The sequence below is a fragment of the Leptonychotes weddellii genome, chromosome X (assembly GCF_054177405.1).
Source record: "Leptonychotes weddellii isolate Sample4059 chromosome X, ASM5417740v2, whole genome shotgun sequence".
Classification (NCBI taxonomy): Eukaryota; Metazoa; Chordata; class Mammalia; order Carnivora; family Phocidae; genus Leptonychotes; species Leptonychotes weddellii.
In genome coordinates, this window is record NC_138385.1 from 98,501,927 (window position 1) to 98,528,594 (window position 26,668).

At 45.3% G+C, this 26,668-nt stretch overlaps 1 protein-coding gene across 1 annotated transcript in view; it reads right to left on the bottom strand.

The window, feature by feature from the left end:
* FRMPD4 (FERM and PDZ domain containing 4) overlaps positions 1-26,668 on the bottom strand; it is a 551,128-nt gene that overhangs the window by 71,610 nt on the left and 452,850 nt on the right. Inside the window, exons 3-4 of the mRNA XM_031028288.2 lie at positions 20,980-21,140; positions 16,413-16,515 (exon numbers count right to left, since the gene is read on the bottom strand). Of these exons, the coding sequence (XP_030884148.1) occupies positions 16,413-16,515; positions 20,980-21,140 (264 nt within the window). The remainder of the gene's footprint in view (positions 1-16,412; positions 16,516-20,979; positions 21,141-26,668) is intronic.

Here is a 26,668-nt window from a genome sequence, read left to right on the forward strand (position 1 = left end):
CAGTCTATCTATGTAAAAATGGGGGGACAGGGGCGCCTGGGGGGCTCAGTCAGTGAAACGTTTGCCTTCGGCTCAGGTCATGATCCTGGGGTCCTGCGATCGAGCCCCACATCAGGCTCCCGGCTCAGAGGGGAGGCTGCTTCTCCCTCTCCCTCTGCAGCTCCCCCTCTCGGTCAAAAAAAGAAATAAAATCTTAAAAAAAAATAGGGGGAGGAAAAGGAAAGCTGACCAAGAGCAGAGGTAGGTGAATGCTTGCCTTATAGGTATTAATATGAATTGTGAGTATAAAGATAATATTTCAAGTTCAATGTTCAAGGAGATGGCAAGAAGGGCAAAGAAGAGGTTATTCGCTAATTTCAAAAATGCTCAGAGTAGGAAACCAATAGATAATAGCCTGAAATAAAAAATGGTGGGTAGGTGTGTGTGTGGGGAGACCAGGCCATTATATAAAGACATCAGTCTAATGACAACCACCTGGCCAAAAACATCTATCTTCCTAATTACGATGAGTCACCCACAAACACACACGCGTGTGTGTAAGAAACGCAATGATATGATGTACTGATCAGTAGGACACACGGTCAAGTGAAAAAAGTATGTCTCATTTACCACTCTTTCTAAGAATGGAGACAAATTGGAGTATGTGCTCATATTAAATAATGGAAGAAAGAACCACAATATAAAATAAAAAATAAGTGTTACATATCTGGGACGATATAGGGAGGGGAGCACAGGGACAGAATTTATACTTCCTTGAACATACATTTTGTAGATTTGACTTGGGAATCATGTAAATAGACATAATTATAAAACACAGCTAAATAAAATCCCTAAATATTGCTTTTAAAATGAAATAAAGAACCCACGTATCTTGTTGGAGGAATGGCTACAGCTACGCATAATTTTAAAACAAAGTTAAATCAAGGAGCCATCCTAGCAATTGTAAGTAAGATGAAGTAATTGCACCTGTGAATCCAGTTAGAGGCAGTGTGACAAAGAGAGGAACTGTCCCAAGTGATTTTAAAACAGTATTTTGAACATCCTTGTGAGATATGTCAGGAAGACAAATAGAACTGCAACAAAATGGTCTTAAAATGCATTGGGTAATCAGGTTATTTGTGGTAGTGTTGTTATTCTGAGGCAGGAATATGGGTTGTGTGGGATCAAGCTGAGAAGTCATGATAGGGTCACCAAGAACAGGGATTTACTTTGAGAAAAAGGAGATAAAGATGAAAGATAGACAGGGTCATGTCAAAACATTTTGTCCTGAACTTGAATCAGACATATCGATATCAGCTCATGATGCATTTCATCTTTAAAAAATGTACACAAATATCATAGTTCTATCCATCTCAACGATCACACTGATGTTCAGATTACCAAACACCATTTCCCACTAGAAGGAATCATGGCTCCTTGGAGCAATGACTGATTCCAGATCTGGAGCAACAAACACAAGCCAAACCTTGAGTATCTTGTCTTATCAGAAAGTCGAGACACTAACACAGACCCTTAGGGTCATGTCATGAGGACTCAATAGCCCACTGGCAACAGGCTCCCATTTACCAAAGATGAGACGAGTTGAGCTTTGACAAGAATAAGAATATCAATGGATTTAAATAATCAAACATACCTAAATCCATGAGTTCATAATAACATTTAAAAAAAAAGACGGTTTTGGGGAGAAAAGCCAGTGAAACAACTCATTGTGAAAACTGGTTTTGAAAAGTGGTAAATGAAGGGACAGAAGCAAATATTTACCCTGCCTTCCATATGAATTGTTCCTCAGGGTAACCAAATTTATTTTCTCAGCTAATGGTTTCCATGCTGGCTGTGGAGCACACTCATAAGTAAGTAAGTAAGTAAGTAAATAAATAAATAAATTTATTCAGCTAATAACTGAACAAGAAATAATAGAATTAGAGTTATCACTTCACTGCAATCACTAATGAAATGAGAATCTGGCCAAGATTATCAGTAGTTGCTTACATGATACAAAGAGACACAACCAGCTATCATCCACCCCTGGAGATTAAAACCATCCTCCATAAGGAAACAAATCAGACTCTTATAGAAAATACAGGAAGACAGAGGATCGTGGGACATGACACCCAGGGATACAGTTGGCAATTTCGGGCTCTAGGATTCTCTACAGGACAAATAACTTGTTTTTTTTTTTTATAAATATAAGTAAATTGTTTTGGAAGATAATTAAAAAAAGAAATGGAAGGAGAAAGTATAGTTTAGAAGAGTCATGGGGCGCCTGGGTGGCTCAGTCGGTTAACCGTCTGCCTTCAGCTCAGGTCATGATCCCAGGGTCCTGGGATCGAGTCCCATATTGGGCTCCCTGCTCAGCAGGGAGTCGGCTTCTCCCTCTGACCCTCCCCCTGCTCGTGTGCTGGTGCGCTCTCTCAAATAAATAAATAAATAAATAAATAAATAAATAAATAAAATCTTCAAAAAGAAATAAAAGAGTCTTAAAAGACATCTGAACAGATCATATTATATGGACTTTATATGGATCTTGATTCAAATACACTGTAACAAGAAATCATTTTCTGAGACCATGGAAGAGATACGAATACTGTGAATATTTGATTACATTGTATACTATAAGGTATGATAATGCTATGATGGGTTTTTAATTTTTATAAAGAATGCAGATCTCTTAGAGGTACATACTGAATTATTACAGATGAAATGATATGATACGTGGGGTTTGCTTCAATAACATGAAAGAGTAGAGGGGTGTCTTGGGGTATGGATGGCTGACTGGCCACAAGTGGGGACGGTTGAAGCTGGGTGATGGGAATATGGGTTGACTACACTTTTCTCAACACTTATGATCCCTTTCAAGATTTTCCATAATAAAACGTTTCCAAAACAACCTGCAGCCATAAGGGACCAGTAATAATGGTAGTGGTTTCCTTAGCTTGACCAGGATTCAGTCCACTCTTCTAGTAATGGCCACCAGATGTCCTTTGCAGAGCCAACCTCTCCAACTCTTAGACCCTAAAAATCCAGGTAGGGCTGATCCCATCTTCATCACATGACCCAGACCTGCCCCCTCCCCCAGCCCCCAGGGCATAGTCTACTCCCCAAGGGCCAGTGATTTATTTAGGGGTAGACAGTCACCGTACAGGGCCAGTAAATGCCCTCTCTGGGAAGCTGGTTTAGATTTTTGTGGGAAATGGTGGGCCTTCACCCCCTTGAATTGTTAAGCTGGTGACATGCAAGCCTAGAGGTCTGGTTTGGCCTCACTACTCCTTGGAGAGAGCTCTCCTCAAGAAGCAAACACAGGAAAGTGGGCCGAGGCCAAAGATGGAGGGCAAAGGACTCCTGTCACCGTCGGGTTTCAACACCCAACTCCCCTTGGGCCTGACCAGCTCCACCCTAGATCCATTTGGAGTTCCATCAGCCACTAGGATCCACTTTTTTGCTTAAGCCAGTTTGAATTATGTTCCACGTCTGCCTGGAACAACTCTTACTCATCACAGCTATGCTACTTTTAAGACCTACTGTATATTTGAGAGACCAAGGAAAGGGACTTGATGGAGAAAAGAAAACAAATTACAAAGGAAGGCCACCTTTAAGGGCCTCCCACATGTTGTATTACTTCGTAAAATAATGGAAACCGGTACCTCACTGTGTTTAAGACACATACTATATGCAGGAAATTAAAGGGCGAGAAATGTGAGGTTTTTAAGAAATTGTCACACCTCTAGAAACTTTCCCCAGACTTCGTAGGTTTTATTATAAATCCCAAGAGAGGTTTCTTTTGTTATTGTGTTTGGCTATTCAGTTTTGAAATTACCAAGCTCCTAGTCACCCAGATATCCTGAAGTGCTCTATGAGAAAGAACATTCCCTGTTATTTCCAGAATTCAAAGTGAGCTGATACTGTTGATTAGGTTCAATGAAGAACAGTCTGTTCCACCTCTAATATCCTTGATTTAACATTAAATATAAATGAAAACACCCTGGGGCAGAGTTTCAGAGCGTGTGATGAAAATTCAGCTCTGACATGCTTCTTGTAAAAACCCAAGAATGCTCAGCCCACAGAGTAATCCCATTTATTAGACACAGAGATGTAGACTATTTTGTGCATAAATATATAAATAGATAGCAGCAAGGAGCTACAAGGAAAAGAAGGATGTCTAATAGTGATAAGTTCTCATATGGGGGGGGAAGTAACAAATCTTCTGTTTTCTGGGTCCTTTATTATTTGATGTAGAATCAGTAACAAATTTTGCCTTGGTTGTTTAAATGGGGAATACAAGAAAGCAAAGATGTTGAAATAGAAATGAAATCTTGTTTAGAATAATAATATATTATACATGCTTCCATCTAAACACCAAGATCCACAATTTTTTGGGTACTTTTCTGTCTAAACATATGTAACTTACGGAGTAAATGAGTTTATATTTCATCTTTTAGGTTGTAATCAAATGGCTTATTAACTGCTTTTTAATGTCTACTATGTGGTGCCGTATAATTTGGTACTATTAATAAAGACTGATTTATAATATACAGAATACTGATAAGCCAAAATGTTGAAATAAAAGCTGATTTGAAAGATTTTTTGTTTAATTGATTTGACAGAGACAGAACACGCACGCGAGCGTGGGCAAGGGGCGGAGGGAGAAGGAGAGGATCTCAAGCAGACTCCCTGCTGAGGGCAGAGTCAATGTGGGGCTTGATCCTACAACCCGGAGATCATGATCTGAGCCGAAACCAAAAGTCGAATGCTCAACCAACTGAGCCTCCCAGGAGCCCCAATTGCTGATTTGATAGACACAAGCTCATATGCTTGCATGTGGAATCAAAAAGCATTTCAGAGTGGACAAACGGCCCTCAAGAAAATCTTCCTTTTCCTTGTGTGTGCATTTTGTCCAACATAAGAAAAAGACTAGGTAGTGAGAATTTTAACTCCAGAACACTAGCTGTCAAAAACATCCTTTAAAAAAATATATTTCTACTTAATGTATCTCTACTCTGAACTCCCGCCCAGTGGCCTGGTGGGAAGCATATTCTCAGTTGTGTCTGGGGAGAGTTCCCTTCTTGCCCAGGTCACTTGAGGGTCCTGGGGACGTTACTCAGCTCTCACCGTTCAGGAAGGGTGCTCTGGTGCTAATCCATACAGCCACCAGAGATGGGTCTGCTCGGTGTTCAAGGGTCCCTCAGACACCAAGGGACAGCATGGAGTAATGGACGGTACATACCGTAGACGGACATGGGACTGACTTCCTGGCTTCATCAAGTATTGCTCAACTGACCTTGAGCAAATCACAGAACTCCGCTAGCACAGCACAGAGCCCAGCAGACACTCAGCATGACCTGAACCCTGTTTTCTTAACTAGAAATGAGTCTAATGACTCCCAGTCACAGAGAAGTGCTAGGATTTGGTGTGTGGGGCCCAGAGGTGGGCTTAAGAAATGGTGGTGGTTCCACGTTTCCTTGTTTGAAAAATTGTGGTTCGAGTGCCTCTTTCAGCGGCTTTGGTTTGCTTGAAGAAACAAGCTAGCAACAGAGAGGCAAAGGAGTACAAAATCTCTCCTTGCATCTTAGTTGTGCAAAGAATCCTTTTCTGCCTGAGATTTACAAGCCAATACATTTTTTATAGATCCTATTTATAATGAAAATTCACGGTCTTACCGTTTAGTTTATGAACATGGGGTCTCTGCTACCACAACCATCTGGACTCCCAGCAGGGAGAGGGTGGCTTTTGATGATTGCTGCCTCCCTGCTCCATGCTCTGGTTGCCTGGGAACAGGGACAGGACTTGCCTCATTACCTCCCCTCTTCTCTTCTCAATCATTTCATGGATATTTTCCCATCTTTGGACATTCCCACTCACTGGGGAACCATTCATCTGCAGGAATTTGAAATTATACCCTCTTGAGAAAAAGGGGAGAGGTGTCTACTCCTGATCATAGCATGCTTAAGATGGCAAGATTTCATAAGTATCATCTCCAGTGGCCCTCAATGGGGTGAGAATGTCCCCGATTATTGGGGAGCACCACCGAGGGGTAGTGGATGAGGCGCCAGATGTCAAATGTCCTTCCATTCAAGGACAGACCTGGACAATGAAGCATGGCCACACACAAAATGCCTATGATCCTCCATCACAAATTTTGGGGCTGTGACATGCCCAACTTGACAGAGCTAGTTGGGAGATGCCTGGGGAAGAACCCTGATCTTCTCTCTCCCACACGCAGGTCGATCTCATGCTCCTGTGTTCGGCATCTTCATGACCAGGGGGCACGGGGAGATTACATAGCACCGATGCCTATTCAGTCAGGAAGGGAGGATGTTTATCTGCCAGTTCACATGTAAGCAATGCATACCATGCATGAATAGGACCATAAAAAAGCCCACGCTGCATTTTCTTAGAGAAAAGAGAAGTTTAATGTACACTAGAGGTCATTGTAATTATGGGCATAAATGTAACTCTGGTTATGCTGGGTATGGGATCTGACAGCGCGGTGAGGCCAAGGGGCAGTTTAATTCCAGAATGGTAACTTGAACCACTTACTAAATACCCCCATTTCAAATCTTTGAGCAGAGGGCAATGTGATGTGAAGAGGCTGAGACCGATGAAGTCAGGAAAAGTGAGGCAGACAGAGATAGGACAGTGAGCCGAGCTGGTGAAGGATGCGGATGTTTGGAACATGGGTGTCAAGACTAAAATCAACACATATGCAAAGGCATGAGACAAACCATGGACCTGCTGCTGACACGATGACTGAAAAGGTTATGAACTTGCTTAGATTTGATTAAAGGAATAATGAAACGAATTGTACGTAATCATGTAAAAGGCAGGTCCATATTAAATTCCCTGGCAGGGGTACTCGTGAAAACATGTATTTCTATTCAGTTTTGGGTTGGGCACTGCACCAGGCACGAAGGCTAGCCTAATGAATAAAAGAGGATCTGTGCCCAAAGTGACTGTGTGCTCCGCAGACCCACTCCCTCCACGGACTGGGCACATAGCTGGACTGCACGAAGCTTCCAGCGCAGGGAGATTCATCCATGTGGCTGACTTCCTACCAAAGGGAGAGGAGTGGAAGTGCTGTATACCCCCACCCACCTCCTTCCAGGCCTGGCCCAGCCAACTCTTACCTCTCTGCTGTATGACAAGGACAAAGCCGGGCTGCATGCTGAAGACAGCAGAGTCGCAGAACAGGTAGGGTCTGGGTTGGGCCCCTGGATTCCCCCCACCCCACCCCCTCTACTCTCCCCACCGGAAGGGGAACTGTCCACCAATCAGGAGCACTCGTTACTAGTGTCCTCCTAATTCGGGTCCTCGTCACTAAGAAACACAGACTCGTGACAGAGACCGACAAGTTCACAAATACGGATAACCTGGTGTGGTATAGATTATAATAAAGATCTCTGTACATTTCAGTGGATCAAGATCTGGGAGTAATTAAGTTTGGGGGCTGACTGGGGAGGATAAGGGAAGGCAATACAGAAATCTGTGATGTTTATCTGTTTGCTTGTTTCCTTATTTTTTTCGCCATCATTCCACTTTCCAAAAAGGATTTTAGGTGGCCACAGAGTTCATCATATTGGCTTTATTTTTATTATTTTTGCTAGCAAAAAAAGCCCCCAGCACCCTCTGCTTCATTGCTCTGCCTCTCAGGTCCCCTTATCTTCAGAACAGGTCTTGAAGTTTCACTGGTTTAAGTCAGGGGCCAGCAGACAACAGCCTGGGGGCTAAATCTGTCCTTCTCTGTTTCTGTAAACAAAGTTTTAGTGGAACACAGCCACACTCATTTGTTTACATATTATTTATGGCTGTTGTGACAGAGACCATATGGCCCTCAAAGCCTAAAATATGTACAACCTGGTCCTTTGCAGAAAACGCTTGCCGACCCCTGATTTAGGTCGTTCCTAACCTAGTATTAACCTCAGCAGGGCACATGCCAAGAGCCCCCCAGATCTGCCCCCACCCCCTTCCCCCTTATGACACGACACTGAAATCCCTCTTGTTCCAGCCACCACCTCATCACCCTGCTGCACACCTGTGTGGATCTCTGAGTCAAGTTCACTGATCATCACTGCTGGGTTCTAGTGCCCTAGAGGCTACCTTTGCCAACAAACCCTGGGGGCTTTCTGGGCTTTTGCATCATTCCTCAAGTTAAGTTATCTTCATCTTCTAAAAGACTAAATTTCTAAAAAAAAAAAAAAAAAAAAAAGACTCAATTTCTGCTCAGGTTCCTCTCTTTGGTTTTGACTGAGTATCTAGATTGTGCTCCAATCCCCTGCTCTGCAATTTCATGAGCATTAATGACAACATCTGACACAATGACCTGCCTGATTACAAGTCACCAAGTGCTCTCGCATACATGATCTCATTCTGGTTTATCTAAGTCTTACAACTGTATAAACTAGATCTCCATTTTATGGCTCAAGAAACAGGATTATGTAAATGAAGTCCACACCCAGGCACAGCAAATCCATTTCGGATGTAGCATTTGCATTCACTTTTTTCTGATTTCTATGCCACAAGTCTTTTCATCAGGTAGCACGATAGTATTACTGAAATATTCACCAATGTCCCCCTCTCACCTCCATGCCCTCCCTGCTCATTTCTTGGCTCTGCTTGATCCGCTCTATTCCTCTGCTTGTTTGGTCAGTCAGACCACACACCAATCATCCCCCCCGGACACGGTCATGACAGAAGTGATAAAATATCTAGGTTCTAGGAACTGAGGGTAAAAAATAAGGCTAGGAAGGACATTCAACAAAGCAGAGAAAAGCTTACTCCTCTCCGGCATGGGGACCTGTCAGAGGATGGGGAGACAGAGTGAATCTTAAGGCACACAGAAGAGCACCAAATTGGGGGTGCCTGTGAAAGAGCAGGCATCCTCCCCCTCTTTTCAGAAGCTTATCCTCCAGGAAGATTCCATTGGGAACCCCCAAATAGTCTGGTGGAATGAAAGAGTATAATGACCTGTGCCTTCTTTTGTAATGTGACAAGATCCTGGAGGAAATGAGCCCTAGAGAGGAGGGGCAAGTGCACCCAAGATGGCAGACAAGTGGCTGAGGAAATGCTGATAGCGGTGAACAAGGGATGCCATAGTAGCTCCCTGCCAAGGTGAATGACCGCAGGCAGACCAGATGGGCACAAAGGTATCTCGGCAAATTCTAGTAAGATGGAAGATGCGGGCAGAGCGGATCCGCTTCACCTCTCCCAGTGCCTCCTCCTGTTCAAGCAACCCTCCTGATGGAGATGCAGCACTGTGGAAAATGGGACGGACTGACCATACACTAGGATAGGGACTGGGAATAATGTGGATTATTATACATAATAGATAAATAACGGTACACTTCTGGGGTGCCAGGCTGGCTCAGTCAGGACAGCATGTGACTCCTGATCTCGGGGTTGTGAGTTCAAGCCCTTTGTTGAGCACAGAGCTTACTTAAAAAAGAAAAAAAAAGAGATATGCTTCTTGCACATCTGAGCATGTGGCCTGAGATTCTTGCCCATCCACTGTGTTGGCTGCATAGATAGGTTTGGGTGCTGAGCTCCTGAGACCTTCTACCAAAATCTCTAGGAAATGAGGCTTCTATTTGGTCCTGGGTATGTTCTGACTGCAGGCTCACTGGGATGTGTTTTTTGTTTGTTTGTTTTTGTCTTTTCAGCTACTTCTAGAAAGTGTGTGGAATAACTTATCAATTTGTATTTCTAAAGGATCAACAGAACATGGCACAGGGCCAATAATCATCTTCTACCCTTTTTTCTTCATGTAGAAAAGATGCTAAGACATTCAGTATTGTCAACCATATGAGATCACTGAAAATAGGCCCTAGTTGAAAATTTTTTCCCTATTCTTCAATCTTCGACATCCATTTGCCAGACATGAGTTGCATAAAAGAATGTACAGTAATTTAGGAGAGATCTAGTGAGAGACTAGGAGATGCTCGTCAACAAAATGTAAGGGAAGTTGTAATAATCTGGATGAAACCATTTTTCTTATTAATTTTCATTGTAACCTTTATGAACTATAGACTCAAATCACTTTTTCTACTTTGTCCTTATTAGAAGGTTTTCCCACACATTCCATTTTCTAGAATCGCTGACCTCTCTCTCCCCAGGCTCTGTAATTTGCAAATGTCAGAAAACGTGTACACTGCAAGTGTGTATTAGGTGAGTCTACAATGTGTCGTGTCAGCATACCAAGGGGCTGTTCTTTTCTGTTTTCACTGAAATTGCTTGCCGGTCTTAACTCTAATAAGGCCTTATCATGTCATACATCATCATGCATATTTTATATGCCTGATGCTCGGTGGATGTTCTCTGCTTTGTTATTTTACTAAGCAGCATTGTGATGCATCTAAACCCAGCTGAAATTAGACGGGAAGGTGACCCTCCTAATAGATTCTTTTGCAGACACAGTGCCCCTGGAACATGATCTGATTTGACTTTCCATTATAATTCGGGTGAGGAGAGACTGATAAAAAGACAGAGGGGCTGAGATCTAATTTTTAGATGGGTCCCTTCTAAATGGTTTCTCTTGCTCTTGCCTAGCTCCCACCGATGGCAACAAGCAGGTACTCCTGGGCACTTCCTGCTAAAATCAAAGCAAATGCTTGGCAAACCTGGGATAGGAGACAGGCTCTGTGCATATAATTCAAAAATGGAGGTGCTCAGACCCACGATCTAGAGGCCAAATCCAGCTCCGTTGTTTGATGAGCCCACCAAGTGAAGACTTGATAACTAGGCTTGGTCCCCTTTGAACCAACAGGCCCCGGTAATTCCTGCTGGCTTATTCCACCCCCGCTGCGTGCCTCCCTACTTGCCCTGAGCAACTGCTTTAACTTCTTTAAGCCCCCTTTCCCATTCTGTAATGGGGGTACAATAAACAATACTTGCTCATAGAGCTGTTGTAAGAAATACACATGATGAGCAGGTTAAGAGCGGTCACTAAGGAGGCAGAATGGGTCTCACCACGCCACTTACTAGCTCGGGGATCTTGGGCACATTCCTTAACCTTTCTGCACTTCAGGTTCCCCACCTGTAAATTAGAGGTCACCACTGTACCCACGAATCATTGTGAGGACTGAATGAGTTAATATACTAAATGTACACGGGACAGGGTATAGTAAGTGCTGTATAAGTGTTATCTGGCCTTAATACTAAGGGATGAAAAACCGGGATTGGCATCCAGGGGGGTCGAGAAACATTCTGACGCTATATGCAAAACTGTGTGTGCCTGTGGATTCTTCTGGGTGGAGGTGTAGGTCCACGCTCTTCCTCCAATTCTCAGGTGGATCTTGAATCCCAAAAGAAATATGCCTCCAGTCTAACCCAAGCCAGGAGTTTTGCTGCTGCCTTAAAGGGGTGACTGCGGGAGGGCAAGACCAAATTTTGACGTCGTGGTTTAGGACGGCCATACGGGCAATGGATATTTCTCTATCAGCAGGTTGGAAAGTAAGTGTCCATCAGGAGGGTCTGGGGTTTCCGGGGACGAAGGAAAGATGTATTTGACAACCCTCTCTCCAGCCATGAACCTGCCCTTCCACTCAGGGTCCACAGCTACCCATTGCCACTTCATTACATTCCTGCACATCCCCATCCATCCTCATCAAACATTCCTCCCAAACACTATCCTCCGCTGCAGCCTTGCAACACTCATAAATACAGTGCAATTAGCTGGAAGTCTCCTCCCTAAGTGCAAGAATCATGTCTTTGGTATTTATGCATGGCCAGTACCCTACCCGTCATCTGCTACCTAGTTAATGCTCAATAATTGTTTGTTGAAGTCAAACGAATTCAAGTGGGTTGGCTAGCCTTGAGGGATGGGGCATGATTCATGATGTCTATGAGCAATTATACTCCATAGTTTTCAAAAATAAAATTTTGGAAACTGTTTCAAGTTAATTTGTCTAATTATGAAAAGCCAAGGGAAATTATCCGCGGGTACTTCTAAAGAAGAAAGATATGGTAATTTGCAAAGGGCACGAATTCTGCAGAGATTTTGCTCCTCAGCCACTATAAAGTATGAGAGAGTTAAGAACTTAGAAAACTGTGAAATGAACAGATCTCATCTAATTTCAGTGCAGCAATTATAGCTCTTTCTGAGGATACATGAAAAAACCCAAATGTGGTTACTATAGTAGTAAATTGGTCTCCAAGAAACTCCTTCATTTTCTCTAGAAAAATAAATAATTTTCTATCACAGAGCAACCAAATGATAAGAAAAATAACCCACAAAGAGAAACACAAATGTATCTGGAAAGAAAAAAAAAAAATGATCTGCAAGCAAATGCCATGGTGGGAGAAAAAAGAACAAAACAAGACTAAACCATTTAGGCGAGTGAATGGATGCCAATTTTTAAAGAGCGAATTTTACAAGGTTATTAAAATGATGAGTGTTTTCCCAAATTCCTTAGTAGCAAAGAAAATGGGATATTTTATTAAACAGAGAGGGAATTTATCTTGTGTAAGATACAGACATTAAAACACATATCGGCTGAGAAGCCCAGAGATGATGTTACGCGAGCTACATTTTTAGGTTAGTACACATATGGCAGACAGATGACTAAGCTGATGGGAAGGCACGGGAAGATTTTCTAATACTTGAACTTCTTCATTAGTGAGAAATGCATTATTTCCAAATTCCGGTGTAGTGAGTTGGAAGGTATCAGCCACAATAGGAACTCCACGACTGACTGCATTTCATCTCCGCGAACTGCACCGTGTTACTGGATGAGGCTTTCTTTGTTTAAAAAAGAAAGCACCGGGCACCTGGGTGGCTCAGTTGGTTAGGCGACTGCCTTGGGCTCAGGTCATGATCCTGGAGTCCCTGGATCGAGTCCCGCATCGGGCTTCCTGCTCGGCAGGGAGTCTGCTTCTCCCTCTGACCCTCCCCTCTCTCCTGTGCTTTCTCTCATTCTCTCTCTCTCAAATAAATAAATAAAATCTTAAAAAAATAATAAAAATAAAAAATAAATAAATAAAAAAAGAAAGCACCTTGTTACTTTTATACAGATAAATGGATTGCACGGAGATTAAAGGGAGCAGCCTTGAGGATTGTGGGGCATGTTCACCATCTCAGTGGCATCCAGGGCCAATGTGCTTTTCTCACTAGCAACATCCCTTCGAATCTGACAAAATTCCCCCAAGGGTTCGATGTGGGGTCTTGTCTGTCTCGAGGAGGTCCAACTTGAAGAGGCATCACTAGTCATGGTGGCGAGGACTGTCGGCTCCCTGAGGGCTGGGCGCTGTCTCATCCCTCCCTGTGTCTGGTGCCTTTGCTCTGTGTCCCGTATACACAGTGGCTGCCTGATAAACAAGGGTTTCCTGAGAGGTGGACCCCTTAGCTGACACTCACACTTGCAGAACGTTGAGCTGAAGGAGGGGCTGGGGGAAACCACGCAAATCGGTAGGTTTCACAGAGTGCTCCTCAGAGTCCACCCACTCACTCAACACATTGTCACCGAGCACTTCCTATGCACCCGGCTTTGGAGCAGGTCATGGGGACACGGAAGGGGACAACACAGACAAGGTCTCTTTTCTCATGGGACTCAGGATCCAGGTCAGCCAATTCCACCACACCCAGCTACATTCCGGATTTAAACTGTGTCCTTGTCACATATCAGAGACAGCAGCGAAGAGACTCAGGCCACATTCTAAAGTGAGCTGCAAACAAGTGGGACCCCCCAGAACTTTCCGGGAAGAGGCACAATGTGATCTGCTACTGCCAGCCAGCACCTCCTCCCCCTCTTTCCTCCTCCAGTCCACATAAGGAGCCGAAAGAGGGAACTTCAGCGTTGTCAGAAGGGCCGCGATCCGGGGAGAGGTGACTTCCTGTCCTCTGTGATGGGGTCAAGCACACGACCTGAAGGGTAGCTGGTCTTGCGGGTGCCAGGCCCCTGTGCATGGCACTGGGCAGTGGGGTGGCTCCTCAGAATGCCCTCCTTTCCTGCCTCCAGAGAATTCATGGGACAGCCGGCTTGTAGGGACTGATGATACCAAGGGAGTTGCCAGCCAGGGCCAGTCGGGGAGCAGCCACCGCGGGCCAAGAGGGGGCTCTAACTGCAGGTGGTTTGGCAAGATGACCTCGGCTCTCTCCTATTGCCCTGCGACCTCTGACCCCAGGGGTTGGCCTCCACAGGTGAACGGGAGTTTTATGCACCCGAAGGATTTCATGATGTTTAAAAAGCACACACGCTTTCCATGTCAAATGCCACAACCTCTTGATCAAGAATGCGGGCATGTTGCAGCAATCACCAACGAAAATGCCATTAGTTACCTCAATATCTCCTACAAGAGGGGTTGACAAACTTCTCCTCTCAAGGGCCAGATGGGTGTCAGTCACAAGTAGTCAGCTCTGCTACTGGAGGGAGAAAACACTCTGAGACGACACAGAAATGGCTGCGTGTGACCGCTGGCATGGTATTTATGGACTCTGGACCCTGAATTTCACATGGATTGCATGTGTCACAAAATATTCTTCTTTTATTTTTTCCCCCAGCCATTTAAAAATGGCACAGACCATTCTTAGCTCATGGGCTGTGCAGAAGCAGGCGGAAGGCTGGATGTGGACTGCGAGCTGTCGCTCATTTAGTCAACTCATCTTTGCTGCGCCCTGTTACACAGAACGTTCTCCAGAGACTTTGTTCAAGGTGAGGTCATTTTCTTCCAAATGCATTAAATGCAGAAGGAAAAGATTTTCTGGAAAAGCTCTCTCAAGATGCCCCAGTAGGGTTGCTGGGAAATGATGGCACTTTCAGACAGTGTGTGCTGTGTCTCTGTCCTACAAGAAGCAAGTCAGACCCAGCACACCCAAACACAGATATCTTCGTTCTTCTACCATCCTCCGGGGACACAGATCGACAGAACTGATTGCAGAGGGGGTGTGCCCAGGGGAGAAAAAAAGAAGCGTGTGGCCTGCCATCAGGCCTGAACAAGGCACTCCAGGACGCAGGCCTACATAAGGCTTAGAGCCTGCCTGGATGACGTCCGTCCCTGCTGACAACCACAAGCATCTCAAGAGAGAAGTGGCTCGAAATGGTAACGTTGCAGCTCCCTCCCCAGGGCTTGACAATACAGAGTCACCCCTGATTCTTGCATTCCTGGCCCCCAGGAAAATGGGAGGTGTCACCAGGTCTCACTCCTGATGCAGGGTGAGTCTGACACGAACCTCAGTGCCCGCTCACGAGGAAGAACCCTTGGGAGATGTGGACGCCCCATGGGGACTTGGCCAGCCATTTGCAAAGGCTCCATGCTATTGGGTCTACACTGAAAAGTGGCCAACCCTTCTGGAACTGAGAGGTTTCCCAGGATGTGGGCCTTGCTGGGCTCAAACTGGAAATGTTGCTCACCCTAAAAGTGAGCCTCCTCTATTTCTATTTCTCTGTCTTCTTACCCCTCTCCCAGTCCTTCCAAGGAAGCAGGACCCTCCAGTGTTTCTTTGTGAAGCAGAAGCTGAACAAAGCTTGGGAAAGAAACTTTCTCTGGAAAACCCCTGAAACGCTCCACTTAATGCCTTTTCAAAGTGCAGATGTACTTTTTGTAATGAAAGAACATAAATGTTAGAAGATCCCCTTCTCAGTTTAAAATGTTCTGATAGCTTTAGCTTCTGCTTCAGTCTTGCTTGAAAAAAAAATCACTTTATAAAAGACAAGTGTCACACACTCATTATCCCTTAACACCCCCGGAGCACAAGTGGATCTGCTCATACAATAGACATAGCTTCATTTCCAACTTCTAACGACCCCTTTTTGCCCTAAGTACACTGTGGGAGAGGAACTCCAGTGAGCTTCAAGAATCTCTTGAATAATACTTTAACATCACATAAAACAGATTTTCTGGTGCTCCACTAAGAATATCACACAACAAATTATTTACATCTACGATCAAGCTAAGCCAATAAACCAAAAGCACATTTTTAAACTGTCATAGCTTTGACCTAATTATCCTTTTGCTTTGGTTGATGCTTTCACAATTCAGTAATGAATCACTCAGTCAAGTATGAAAAATCAGTGAACTCTATGTTTGCATATCCATGGGATTATATAAAATTACTCATCGCTTATACAGAATTCAGGTATTGCATTTTGATCTCCTCGATTAGGCAATATCAATGTGTCAGTAATTCTGGAAGGGGAAAACAATGCAACCTTTGGATATAGCAATGGAAGTAGGAGCCAAAGAGCGTTCCAGCCGAAGCATATGCACCTTGGCTGTTAACACAGAATGGGCGACTGGGTGTTTCGTGCTTAGGGGGCACGCGTTTTTACGTTAGAGGTCGGTGTTGCCGGCACCGTCGAGGTGAATGCGTGGGCTCGTGTTACTGCCCTACACTGGCTCACAGGAAGCCCTTCCTTCATGGGACGAGGTCTCCAACCTGTGTATCAGCCCTCGCAGCAGAATGGGGCCCAGGGGAGTGAGTCACGCACCTGACCAGGTCGATGACCCGCTCCCTTGGCGCAGCGCTGACTGGCTCATCGTTAATCATTACGATCTGATCTCCCGGGATCAGCTTGCCTTCGGAGGGGCCACCTGGAGACAAAGGAGAGCGAAGCGCAGGTGAGAAGACCATGGCCAATCCATCCGTGTCCTCCTCGCCCCATCACCATTCATTGTAAGCACCTGGCGCTGTCTGCCAAAACCCCCAACCCTGCTGGCACATTAGAAAGACCTGGGGAGGGGTGCCTGGCCGGTTTGGTCGGTAGAGCACAGGAATCTTGATCTTGGGGTCATGAGTTCAAGCCCCATGTTGAAAGTAGAGCTTAATAAAAAAAAGAGAGAGAGAGAGAGAGAAAGAACGAACTGGGGAGCTCTGGATAAACTCCAGAGGCCCAGGCTACACCCTGGCCAATTAAATCAGAATCTTTGGAGGTGGGAATCAGGCATCGGCATTTCTCTAGAACTTCCCCGGCAGGCTTGAGACACAGCAGCCTAGGAGAGCTCACACTTTAATGGACACACGCAACCCTGGGGGCCTTGTTACCCTGCAGACCGATTCAGTAGATTTGGAGGAGCAACGGGTGAGGTAACGCACTTCTCACCAGCTCCCAGGGGCTCCGTACGCTGCTGGTCAACTGAATATACTTTGAGTATGGAAGCCCCCAAAAGAAGGGTATTGCCCCAAAGGGATGGCCAACCAGCTGTGTAGACGGCCTGCAGCCAAAGCTGCCATCACCTGGGCACACCTGGATTTGAACAAAGTTGCATTTATTTACTTGGCATAACTAGGGAGGCCACATACTATGGGGAACCGTGAGGCAGCAAGCACATCAGAGGAAGGACTGACACGATGGGGCCTGTGTTATGTGCTTCCGGGGAGGGGTCAAGATGTGGGGGCATCTTCCTCATTCTTGTCTAAAAGGTGGGGGCAAGGAAGGAGAGCGAAAGCTGGGATTGTTCAGGAAGCAACAGACAGTCATATCAGCTGGGGGATGAGGCTGTTTGGTCATTTCTGTGGCTGGGACTGTGGCAGGGACCAAGCTTGGGTGCGTGTGCCCGTGCTCACACGAGATGACAGAGGACTCTTGTGTTTGTCTCAGTCCACCATAGTCTTTTCCATTGGTTTTTGCAAGGAGGTAAGGAGCTAATATTTGTTGAGCATTTATTATGTACCAGGCAAGGGGCTAGCTGCCTTGCCTAGAATCCCACTGACCCTTAAAACCCCTTCCATATAATGAGATCCCCCAGGCTCACACAGGTCCAAGAATTGAATTAAAGGGTAGAACCGGGTCGCAGCATAGGTCTGTGGACTCTGCCAAGTTCAGGGTGACCGGCATCTCTTTTGAACTTGCTCCTATAATTTAAAAACCGGTCACTGCCAGGTCTCCCGACACATAAACTTAAAGCCACAACTGCATGAAGCATACATCGGCATTAAATTAAACCTGTAAGTAAATATTTCAACCATCTCCATGTCTAATGTAATTACCTCCCCAATACTGATAGGGTAGGATAATTTTCATTTTATTTCCAGGTCTGTCACTGGGTCATAGGTGCAGCTGAAACATGATCTTTCAAATATTATTGCGATTACTTTATTTAGTAATTGAAATGAACATTTCACAGCCAGAGATGAGATCTCGAAGTAATTCAGATGCTTCCCACCCACCCACCCTCCCACCCAGACACTTGGCATGTGTGTCACTGAAGCTGGAGCATAAAGGAATCTTCTTTCTGGGTAGTAAAAAAGTAGGGAAAACCTTAATATTTCCTCATATCAGTGATAAAAAAATATTCATTTCAAGATGTGGGAACTGAGATTCAGTGTTTGCACACATAAGAAATTCTGAAAATCACTTGAGAGAGTTTATATAACCATTGGATTATCTGCAAACACTCACTCAAATTCAGTCCAACAAATGGTTAGAAATCAGATGCTGATCAAATACTGAAAAACGTTTGCATGAATTGGCTGATGGATGTTAACTACTTTCTTGGGAAAACCACTTGCAGATTAATAGGCCATACTTTTACATCTGACCCATGCTTTTTGACCAAATGGAAATATTCTTGTTTAATCAAGCAACTTAAACCCAGAATTTCAGAAGGAAGCAAGACATAGTTCTTTCCAAAATACGAAGCCGAGGCACTCTTCAGAGAATTGTCTCGCGCCCCGTACTCTGAAGGCTGGGGTGTCTAGTACAGAAAATCTGGTCAGGCCACAGAAACCATCTGAGACCTCAGCAGAGTCATTTTTATGAAAGACACCGTTTATTGGATCAGTATTTTCACACCTAAAAATGACTGGAAACAGTACTCTTTGACCTGTCTCACATTTGTCCCCTGTTCTCAAAATCGTCGAAGATTAGGTGTTACTGTCTGACTAAGGAGAGTCCAGGGCAAAGAAGGGAAGAGGTTGAAGGAATGATGAGGCAATACAAGAAAATCTACAACAACACTCAGATCTCCTGTCAGCTCTGGGAAGGACTCCTCTTTAAGAGAATCTCAGAACCAGAGACGTTATAGCGTCCCTCTATCAGAAAGCGGCATGCTCAACGTCACCCCACTCAGGAAAAGATGTGTGCACACACACCTATCATACATTATATAGCTCATACATACGACACATAGCATATGCACCCGCATGCACGGACTTGTCTCTTCTATGTACACATTAATAATGGTTCGCTCTGGGTGGTCGCAGCTCAGGCGATTCTGTTTTTTTTTTAGCTTTCTCCTCTATACGATCTATGTTGTATGTTTTTTTACAACGCATATGTATTATTTTGTTATCATAGCAGGCGACAAATCTCTTTCATTTTAGGAATACAATTCTCAGTAGCGTCAAGCTCAACAATCCCACACAGAGAACTGAGGTCGGACCTACGGCTAATAAAATAAAAAGCTGGGCAAACAGGAAGAAGTCGTGTGGTGAGTCAGTGGTGGGAGAGAAAAGGAAGCCGATTCTTCCCTGTACGAGTCTGTAAGGTGGTTGACTGTGTTCACAGGGCTTACCCCGGGCCATATGATGTCAAAATAATGAAAAATGCAATCAACTTTTGAAATCTTTACTACTCACTAGATGCCTTTTATTCTCCTTAACTGGCAGACTCAGCAGCCCAGCTATTTTAGAGTTTAGTAATAATAACAATAAATATTTCTGGAATGAGAAGCAGGTAAAGCTGGTGCTCTTTTATTTATTTATTTTTTTGAGTTTTTAAAATTTTAATACAGTTCAAATCAGTGTACCAGCTTCATTTCAGCTCCTTCACCGCCAAACCTGGGGGCAGAGACTACGTCACTCTGGTGCCTTCTCTTTGTCTGGGATGACCAAGATATAAGCACAGCCTAACAGGGGGGCAGAGGTGAGCTCCAAAGCCATCAAACCTGGGCAGTCAGCTGCCAGAGGCTGTGCTCCTTACCACAGGACTGTTCTCAGCCCTGTTCCTGACTTGCCAAATCCTGAGGAGGAAGAGTATGGAAGGCAATTTCCTTTTGTGTGAAAATAAATCCAATACAAGCCCATTAAAATAAGCTCATAAGTACACATCATGAAGAAAGAAATCATTAAAAGAGCCTTGTTTCTGGAAAGGCCAGGGCAGCGCACTTCAGGCAATTGCACCCTAGAGCATTACGTTCAACCGTGTTGACGGTCGACCATCTGTATAGTCTAATGAGAAAGACTGAGGCAGAGGACATTAATCATCTGCTCATACTGTCGAATTTAAGGGATTTGCCCCATCGTCGATCAGTCAGCCATTACTGTATGACGAACTACCCTCCAATTCAGTAGGCTGTCTGACGGTCACTTCTTCTCAGGCCTGTGGGCCTTTCGGATGAGCACAGACCGGCTGACCTAGGCTAGGCTCTTCCCACGGCAGAGCAGGCTGTATTTATCTCTAGATGGCAGGCTGGTAGCACCCTGTGTTTATTTGGGGGCTCAGGCTGAAAAAGTAACAGCCACCTGAGGGAAACTCTCTTGTCACTTAAACCCAATAAAGAAGGTCAACTGTACAAGGACTTGTCGAGGCTCTGAGTGTCATCTCTGCTAATATGCCGCTGGCCAAAGTCAGTGACCTGGTCCAGCTCAACGGCAGCGGGGTAGACAACTATATTCTGCAGCCAGTGGGGAAAGAAGAGTGCATCTTCAAAAAAACAATCCAAGCGCTCGGACAACTAAAATCCTTCTGTGACTTCAGTGCCCCTTTCTGCTGCTGTTCACTAAGGGGTTTTATCGTGAACTTACTGAAATAAAGTGCAGTGCCTGCCTCTTTTGATGTACATTCATACTTTAAGAAGTAGGTCATTTCCATGGTTACAAATGAAAGATCAGTGTTTTCCTAAGTCAAATGATATGATGCATTCGGCAGCTGAAACCCAGTTTGCAGAGCCCTTTGTGTCCCTCTGGTGGTCTGACTCTATCCAGATGTTGGAAAAACTCAGCGAGTCTCCACGGCCCGATGCGGAGCCGTATGAAACTTCTGGGACTAAGCGACAGTCGCTGGGGCAGGGTGTGGCGGGTGACCCCAGGAGACCGGGAGGGGGCCGGGTGCTTACCTGGTGTTACGGAGCGAACGACTACTGGCTTTTCACTGCCGGCCACGAAACCAAACCCTAGCACAGGGTCCCTCCTCATCTCCACCCTCCGAGGGGCCGGAGGGAGGATTTGGCAGCTCTCCAACCGAGGGTCGTCGAATGGGATGCCCTGTGTCATGTGACTGTGGGAAAAGCACACACAAAGGAAAAGAGGCGTTAGTGTAAGCATTTGGCAATGGCTTGGCAATCACATTCTCCCTCTTGTTTCCAAACTTTCGATTCCCTGCTTGGGAGAGCTTGGGGAAGATGTGGGAAGGCACGCAGGCATGCTACTTGCGTGCCCTCCTGAATTCCTTGAAAACACCAGACCCGCTTCTGCTCTAGGCCTTTGCACTGGCTGTTCCCCAAAGCCGGCATGCTGATCCCGCAGCTATGCGCGTGGCTCCCCCTCCCTGCTCTCCAGTCTCTCCGCTCAGGTGTGACCCTCTGGCCACATACACTGCAAGCCTGCTCCCCCACACCCACATCCCCTTTACCCTCCTCTACTTTGTTACTTGTAGTGCTAATCACTTGATAACGACCTATAGAATACACTTCTTGTTATTGTTTTGCTCGCCACACCAGAATGTAAGCTCCATGAGGGCAAGGGACTTCGTTTCATCCGCTGATTCCCAGCTGCCTAGAACAGTACCTGTCGCACAGCGGATTTGCAATCAGTAAGTGAATGAATAAGTAGAGAAAGAGAGAATTCTTGGTTGAGCACTATCAATTTATAACCGATATGCCGAGAAAGAGCCTCAGAAGATTATTGATATTCAGTAAGTAGGATCTATGGCTTCTGGCTCCCGAGAAATTGAAGTGATGGGAATCATATTGGTGGTGGTAGGTTATCCTGGTGTCAAACACATTCCCCCTTTCCAAAAAAGATGAGAAACGAACTCCTGGCGTTTATATTCTGGAGAGATTTTCAACTGATTTAAATGAATCTCTTTGTTCACACCTAACTTCAGAAATTTTATCAATAATCTAAACTCGAGGGGCGCCTGGGTGGCTCAGTCAGTTAAGCGTCTGCCTTCAGCTCAGGTCATGATCCCGGGGTCCTGGGATTGAGCCCCGCATTGGGCTCCCTGCTCAGCGGGGAGCCTGCTTCTCCCTCCGCCTCTACCCCTCCCCACCACTTATGCTCTCTGTCATATGGATAAATAAAATCTTAAAAAAAAATAATCTAAACTTGAAATATATGTGGGGTTCAAAAATTTTCAAAATGCATCTGCAAATATCTCATTTGATGCACAACACAAGCAGGGAATGATGGAGCCAGGCTGGTGTTCTTATTGTCATTATCCCAGGAAGGAAGCTGAAGTCAGTAGTGGCTTATTGGCCCTCGGGGCCCATGCCTTGTATGCCAGAGCGTCGGGTCAAAACCCAACTCCCCGGACTCATAATGAAGGCTTCGCTCACATACAGTAGCCAGGGTAGCCTTTTGTGAGGGGAGAGTTATTAGTTTGAACGCCAGAAACCTCCTTTAAGGAATGTAAGGCACTGTTATTTCAATGACGTGGACTTCATTCAATGTTTTCGCTCTCTAATGTTCAATAAGGAAAAGAAGATCATTTTGAAATACCTCGAAAGACGCTATTCTATATGCCATGTGGACAACATATTGTTCAAATGGAAAAAAAAAAGAAGACTGGGAAGGATGAATTCTGTGGTCCTTTTGTGTACTTAATAAGAGTTGAGAAGAATGAATGGAAACCCTCCGGAATCTGTCCTCTAGGCTTGTACCACCGACTAAGAAAATCAAAGTTTAAAATCCCCTTTAATCAGAAAGGAACCGTCTTCGATTTAGCAGCTAGCATTCTGGAATGCTCGGAAAAAGAGAAGCATTAGTTGAGAGCTAACGTGTTATGCGCTACACGCTGACACTCATCTGTTACCCGATTTCATCTTCAGAACACCCCACAGGAACAGCAGTTTGACCCCACGACCGCCTCATTGCAAACGCCAAACGCGGAAGAGTAACTGGGTCAAGGTCACACGCTTCTCAGAGGTAAGCCAGGTGCAACTCACACCAGGTCTCCTAGCTTGACCAGCTACCTAATTTGCACCGACAGTGAAAAATCAAAATGCGGGACCCCTCACCCAAACATAATTCATAACTTCAAGATAGCAGAATGTGAAACCCAGCTCAGGGCCCTCCCTGAGTGACTGACTGGGTCACACACCCAAGAAGCTGGCCCTGGTGGTGTCCCATCCCCAACATCCCACCACCATTCTAGACGTGTGCAGGCTCAGAGCAGCCGTGTTTTAGGGTCAAAAGGGAGGGGTGGTCTTCTGTGAAGTTGCAGATGTTTGTCTGGACCCAGAGGTTAGATGTGGCTACCAGGGTGGGCAACATGCTCGGGATGAAGGGAGGTGGGAGCAGCAGGCAGAGGGAGAAGCAGACTCCTCGCTGAGCAAGGAGCCCGATGCGGGACTCGATCCCAGGACCCTGGGACCATGACCCGAGCCAAAGGCAGACGCTTAACTGACTGAGCCACCCAGGCATCCATCCCTCTGAGCATGCTGTTCTTGAGCTACCTTTGGCAATGGGGCTCTCCTGTTAGGCCCAGATAGAATAACGGAAAAAAAGGGAAGGGGATACCCACAGTTTTAGGGGCTGGCCCTGAGCTATTAATTTGCACCATAATCCACAGAAGACATATTCTAAATGAAGCAGGTTGTAGAAGTGAAGTGACCGGCTCACGGTCACCTGTGTTGCAGAACAGAGAACTGAACCCTGGTTGGCCGAACTTTCCATTCTGAGTGTAGGAAGGGACTGGGGAAGGCTTTTCCCCGTGCCACTGCCAGTCTGGAAAGCTTCCAGCACTGGTTCCCAACCTTGGCTGCACATCAGAATCACCTGGGGAGGATTCAAAAGTCCTAATGCCCAGGTTTCCCTCCAGACCAATCACACCGGAACATCTGGGGGTGTGAGGCAGGGTCAACTTTGAAAGGATCCCTAGGTGATTCCAAAGTGCAGCGAGGCCTGGGGACCATTCCCTGCTCAGGGAAGTGTGAGGTCTAGCTCTCCTTCCAGGTAATAGGAAAAGAGAACACAAATGATGTCCTGGACCACTTCCTCTAGCCTCTACTGCACATTCAAGTTAGGATATTTAAAGCATTTATAAATTGATTATCCTCTTTCCACTGCATGATAAAGTAATAGCCTCCAATTTTTAATTCATCATTCATTCAATAGCTATAATATTATTATTTTATGAATACCTGACATTTCTTAAACACTAATTTCATGCTAAGCAATTTTTGAAATTATTTCCATATGTTAGTTCATTTAATTCTCCGAAACAACTCCACAATGCATTCATTTAGTCAACAAATACTTATTGAACGCCCACAGGCTTCTCGCTGCCAGTGATACCACAGGAACCAAAGCCGAATAAAAATAATAAAATGTTCACTCTGGTATTCAGAGACGGAAAATGAACTAAGAAATTAGTAAAATGTATCGCGTATCAGGTCTTTATAAGCACTGAGGAGAAAAATAATTCCGGAAGGGGAGAGAGCCCCTGGGTGGGGAAACTTCGGGGTTCTATCAGGGGTTGGATAAATATCTGGGGGAGGAGGAGCATTTCGGGGAGAGGGACCGCTATGTGCAAAGGTCCTGAGATGGGCTGTGCCCAGGGAGAGTGCGCCTAAGGGACAGCAGGGAGGCCACCGGTAGGAGGAGGGGGAGGGGCTGGGACGGGGTGGGAAGCGGGGTTGGTGGTGACACAGGCTCTCGGAAGGGCTTTGTGTTTTGTTCTGAGTGGAGAAGTGATGGGATTGCGAGCTGCCCTGACCGAGAACAGACAGGAGGAGGCTCGGGTGGGCAGGGAGAGCTTTTCAGGGCCCATGGCACCCATCCTGACAAAATACACGGGGGCTTGGACCAGAGTGAGAGTGGCGGCGATGGCAAGAAATCATCGGGTTTTTAACACATCTGGAGGCCACCCCGACAGGGCTGGGACTCCTACTCTGAAGCCTCCTTCCTGCACACAGAGGACATTTAAGTGAGGAAGGACATATTAGCGCATTGTCTAAAGCAACTATCATGTCCTGATGTATGCAAATCACAGGAGCCATTTTTTCTTCGAGGAGCTAACCCTTCATGGTTTACACACGAAACACAAACGTATCTGCCCAGGTACAGGGCAAGCCTGAGACCGACAGGGTAAAGTTTGCAGGGAGAATTTGCAGCCAGACTCTCTAAAGCTGAATCCTGCACCCCCCACCCCCACTTCCTAGCAGTGTGACCTGTACAAACTACTTCCTGACTCTGGTGCCTCAGTTTCTTCATCGGAAAAATGGCGGTACTAACAGTCACAATCGCCTAAGACAGCTGTGAAGATGAATGAACAGAAGTGAAGCATTTAGCAAAATGTCTGGCGCATAGTCAGCACTCAAAAAGCGATGTGTTGTTTTCATCTCTTGAGGTCAATGAATAGAAAGGAATAGGTTTCAGATATCATGAGCTCATGCACTCTTTTTTTTTTTTTTTTAAAGATTTTATCTATTTATTTGAGAGAGAAAGAGCACAAGAGGGGGGAGTGGAAGAGGGAGAAGCAGACCCCCCGCTGAGCAGGGAGCCCGATGTGGGACTCGATCCCGGGACTCCAGGATCATGACCTGAGCCGAAGGCAGTCGCTTAACCGACTGAGCCACCCAGGCGCCCGAGCTCATCCACTCTTAAAATATGAAAACAAACCCAGTATCGTTTCAAATGCTGATAGCCCAACTCCCGGTGAAATGCCGCACAAATCCTTGCTAAGCTCTGAGACCTTTCGTTAGAAAAAATCTTACCAAATGCAATGATACAATAAACACAAGTATAAACTGATACACACGAGGCAGTCCTATGCCAGAATACAGAAAAGAAAAAAGAATAAAATCCAGGCTCTCTAAAGGACCAAATCGGGTAAGCTTTCCTCGGCCATGTTTCTAGAACCCTAAGTGAACATGGAGTCCGGGGCTGGTAGGAACCCACGTCATGGGAAAAATGAGAAGCGCCACTCAAGTTCTAAAGGACAGAGGAGACAGAGAGGCCGCCACCAGCTGTGTCCACAGAGAATGTGACATCAGTCTGCATCCCTTCATTGTTCTTTCCCCACCCAAATAACATTTGAGGCTCACAATCGAATGTGTATTTTGTGGTCGATGTTTGTTCCAGCGTTTTTGTTTTTGTTTATGATGTTTCATTCTTTTTGTTTTGTTTGCACTTGAGGATAACCTTCCAATGGCGTTATTATTCTTGCGCAACAGGTGGCATTTTCAGAACACATTATCTAAAAATAATCAACCTGTCTTTTTTCCAGTAGGAATGGCTCTACATGAAAATACTCCCCCATGAAACATCATTTTGTGGTTTGTATTAAGGTAAGCATTTTTTGGCTCTCACCTTGCAGTATTTTCTATAAAGACGCTTGAGTCCTTTTACAATGAGCTGAGAAAGCAACATCTTTTTTACCTGCTCACCATGCTTCAGTGAATTCTGACACTAAGGCTGGAGAACACAACTAATGAGCCACACAAACTTTCAGCCCCAGCCCCAACCTTCTGCAACACACACACACACACACACACGCATGCGTGTGCACAGGCCAGGAATCAGAGACCTGAAAATCCAGTCTCTGTTAATTGAGATGGAAAATGTGTCCACTGAGATTCAATG